Source organism: Oxyura jamaicensis, assembly GCF_011077185.1.
Source record: "Oxyura jamaicensis isolate SHBP4307 breed ruddy duck chromosome 5 unlocalized genomic scaffold, BPBGC_Ojam_1.0 oxy5_random_OJ130, whole genome shotgun sequence".
NCBI lineage: Eukaryota > Metazoa > Chordata > Aves > Anseriformes > Anatidae > Oxyura > Oxyura jamaicensis.
This window is the reverse complement of record NW_023303899.1, coordinates 19048-21662: the sequence shown is the minus strand read 5'-3', so window position 1 is coordinate 21662 and position 2615 is coordinate 19048. Positions and strand designations below refer to the sequence as shown.

The 2615-nt window shown below is 72.2% G+C and overlaps 1 protein-coding gene across 1 annotated transcript in view; it reads left to right on the top strand.

Moving 5' to 3' along the window:
* The first annotated feature begins 192 nt into the window (after nt 1–192).
* The window catches only part of CORO1B (coronin 1B), a 3251-nt gene continuing 828 nt past the window's right edge, over nt 193–2615 (top strand). The window contains exons 1-9 of the mRNA XM_035311557.1: nt 193–616; nt 715–837; nt 925–1054; nt 1140–1321; nt 1468–1587; nt 1662–1766; nt 1840–1985; nt 2067–2124; nt 2266–2559. Coding sequence (XP_035167448.1) covers nt 416–616; nt 715–837; nt 925–1054; nt 1140–1321; nt 1468–1587; nt 1662–1766; nt 1840–1985; nt 2067–2124; nt 2266–2559 — 1359 coding nt within the window. The 5' untranslated portion in view covers nt 193–415. The remainder of the gene's footprint in view (nt 617–714; nt 838–924; nt 1055–1139; nt 1322–1467; nt 1588–1661; nt 1767–1839; nt 1986–2066; nt 2125–2265; nt 2560–2615) is intronic.

Genomic DNA, 2615 nt, shown 5'->3' with positions numbered 1-2615 from the left:
GCCCCCACCCGGAGCCCCGTTCCCGTCCCGGCCAGGCCGACCCCGTCTCCACCCGCGGCCCTGTCCCCGCGGGGTGACCCCCGTCCCCCCGCCCCCCTCCCGGGCAGGGCGGTCCCGTCCCCCCGGGCACATCCCCGTCCCCACGGGTGACCCCGTCCCGGCAGGGTGGGGTTTGTTTGCCCAGCGCTGGTTTCCCGCTCGTGCAGGGAGGGACGGGGCCGCCCTTTACCCGGGGCAGGGAACGGGGCTCAGCCCTCCCCCCCCCCCCGCCCCCCACCCGGTGCCGCTGCCAGTCCCCGGGGCTTACCGGGGGGCACCGGGCCCTGCGGGGACAGGCCGTGGCTGCCGCGCGTTTTGGGGTCGCCGTGCCCCCCCCTGCTCCCAGCCTGACCCCATCCCGGGGCGCGCCCCAGCCATGTCGTTTCGCAAGGTGGTGCGGCAGAGCAAATTCCGGCACGTTTTCGGGCAGCCGGTGAAGACGGAGCAGTGCTACGATGACATCCGCGTGTCCCGCGTCACCTGGGACAGCACCTTCTGCGCCGTCAACCCCTCCTTCGTGGCCATCATCGTGGAGGCCAGCGGCGGCGGCGCCTTCCTGGTGCTGCCCCTGCACAAGGTGGGAGCGGGCGGGGGTGGGGGGGTGGCTCCGCGGGGACGGACGGACGGACAGGGTCGGGTGACCCCCCCCCCACCCCGCTGTCCCCGTGCTCCCAGACCGGGCGCATTGACAAGTCGTACCCCACGGTGTGTGGGCACACGGGCCCCGTGCTGGACATCGAGTGGTGCCCCCACAACGACCACGTCATCGCCAGCGGCTCCGAGGACTGCACCGTCATGGTGAGGGGCAGATGGGAAAGCAGGGGGGGGAGGAGTACACGGGGGGGCTCTCACCCACACCCCCTGCCCACTGCCCCCATCCCGCAGGTGTGGCAGATCCCTGAGGGGGGGCTTAGCCAGCCGCTGACGGAGCCGGTGGTGGTACTGGAGGGGCACTCCAAGCGTGTGGGCATCATCACCTGGCACCCCACTGCCCGCAACGTCCTGCTCAGCGCAGGTAGGGAGCTGGGGGGGGCAGGGGGGGCAGCTGGGGCTGGGGGGGGTCTGGCCAAGCTGTGCCTCTGCTTCCCTCCCCGCTGCAGGGTGCGACAACGTGGTGCTGATCTGGAACGTGGGGACAGCGGAGGAGCTGTACCGCCTGGAGGGGCTGCACCCCGACCTCATCTACAGCGTCAGCTGGAGCCGTGACGGCTCCCGCTTCTGCACCGCCTGCAAGGACAAGAGCGTGCGCGTCATCGATCCCCGCCGCGGCACCGTGGTGGCGGTGAGCACGGCTCCGGGGTGGCATCATCCCCATGTCCCCCGGGTGCTTCTTAGTCCTCCCTGTGGCCCTGCTCCCCCCCGGGGTGCCCTTGTGCTGCGCCCTCTCTTGTCGCAGGGCACTGACTTTGTCCCATGCGCTCCCTGCAGGAGAAGGAGCGGGCACACGAGGGTGCGCGGCCCATGCGCGCCATCTTCCTGGCCGATGGCAAGATCTTCACCACTGGCTTCAGCCGCATGAGCGAGCGGCAGCTGGCGCTGTGGGACACGGTGAGGAGCCGCCGGGGTTGGCCCCGGAGGGGCTGCGGTGCTGTGTGGCACCGGGCTGATGCGCTGCCCCGCAGGAGAACCTGGAGGAGCCCATGGGGCTGCAGGAGCTGGACTCCAGCAACGGGGCCCTGCTGCCCTTCTACGACCCCGACACCAACGTGGTTTATGTCTGCGGCAAGGTGCGGCCCCGCTGCCTCCCCTCCCACCCCCCGCCCCATCCCCAGCTGTCCCCTTCTAACGCGGTGCCTGCAGGGTGACTCGAGCATCCGGTACTTTGAGATCACGGAGGAGCCGCCCTACATCCACTTCCTCAACACCTTCACCAGCAAGGAGCCGCAGCGCGGCATGGGCTGGATGCCCAAGCGCGGGCTGGATGTCAGCAAGTGCGAGATCGCCAGGTGGGGATGGGGGGGCAGGGGTGAGTGGGGACCCCCTTTTCCCCTCCGTGACCCCCCCGGTAACGCTGTCACCCTCCGCAGGTTCTACAAGCTGCACGAGCGCAAGTGTGAGCCCATCATCATGACAGTGCCAAGGAAGGTGAGCGGGCAGTGGCGGGGGGCACCCATCGAGTCCCTGGGCAGAGCTGGCCAGGGGGTCCCGGCTACCACAGGGTGGCTGGCCGGGGGTCCCCGGCTGTGCGGAGTGTCCCCATGGTGACACGGTGGTGGTGGGGGGCAGTCGGACCTCTTCCAGGACGACCTGTACCCCGACACGGCGGGCCCCGACCCGGCCATGGAGGCGGAGGAGTGGGTGGCGGGGCAGACGGCGGGGCCGGTGCTGGTGTCCCTGCGCCAGGCCTACGTCCCCAGCAAGCAGCGGGACCTCAAGGTGAGCCGCCGCTCCCTGCTGCACGACGCCCGCCCGGCCGCACCCAGCCCCGCCGCCCCCGCCGCGCCGCCCCCCGCCGCCCCCGCCGCCTCCGCACGGCTCAGCGCGCCCCCGGCACTGGGCACCGGAGCCCCCGCGCCCCCGGTGAGTGCAGGGGCGGGGCCTCTGGGGAGGGGGGCGGGGCCTCTGGGGAGGGGGGC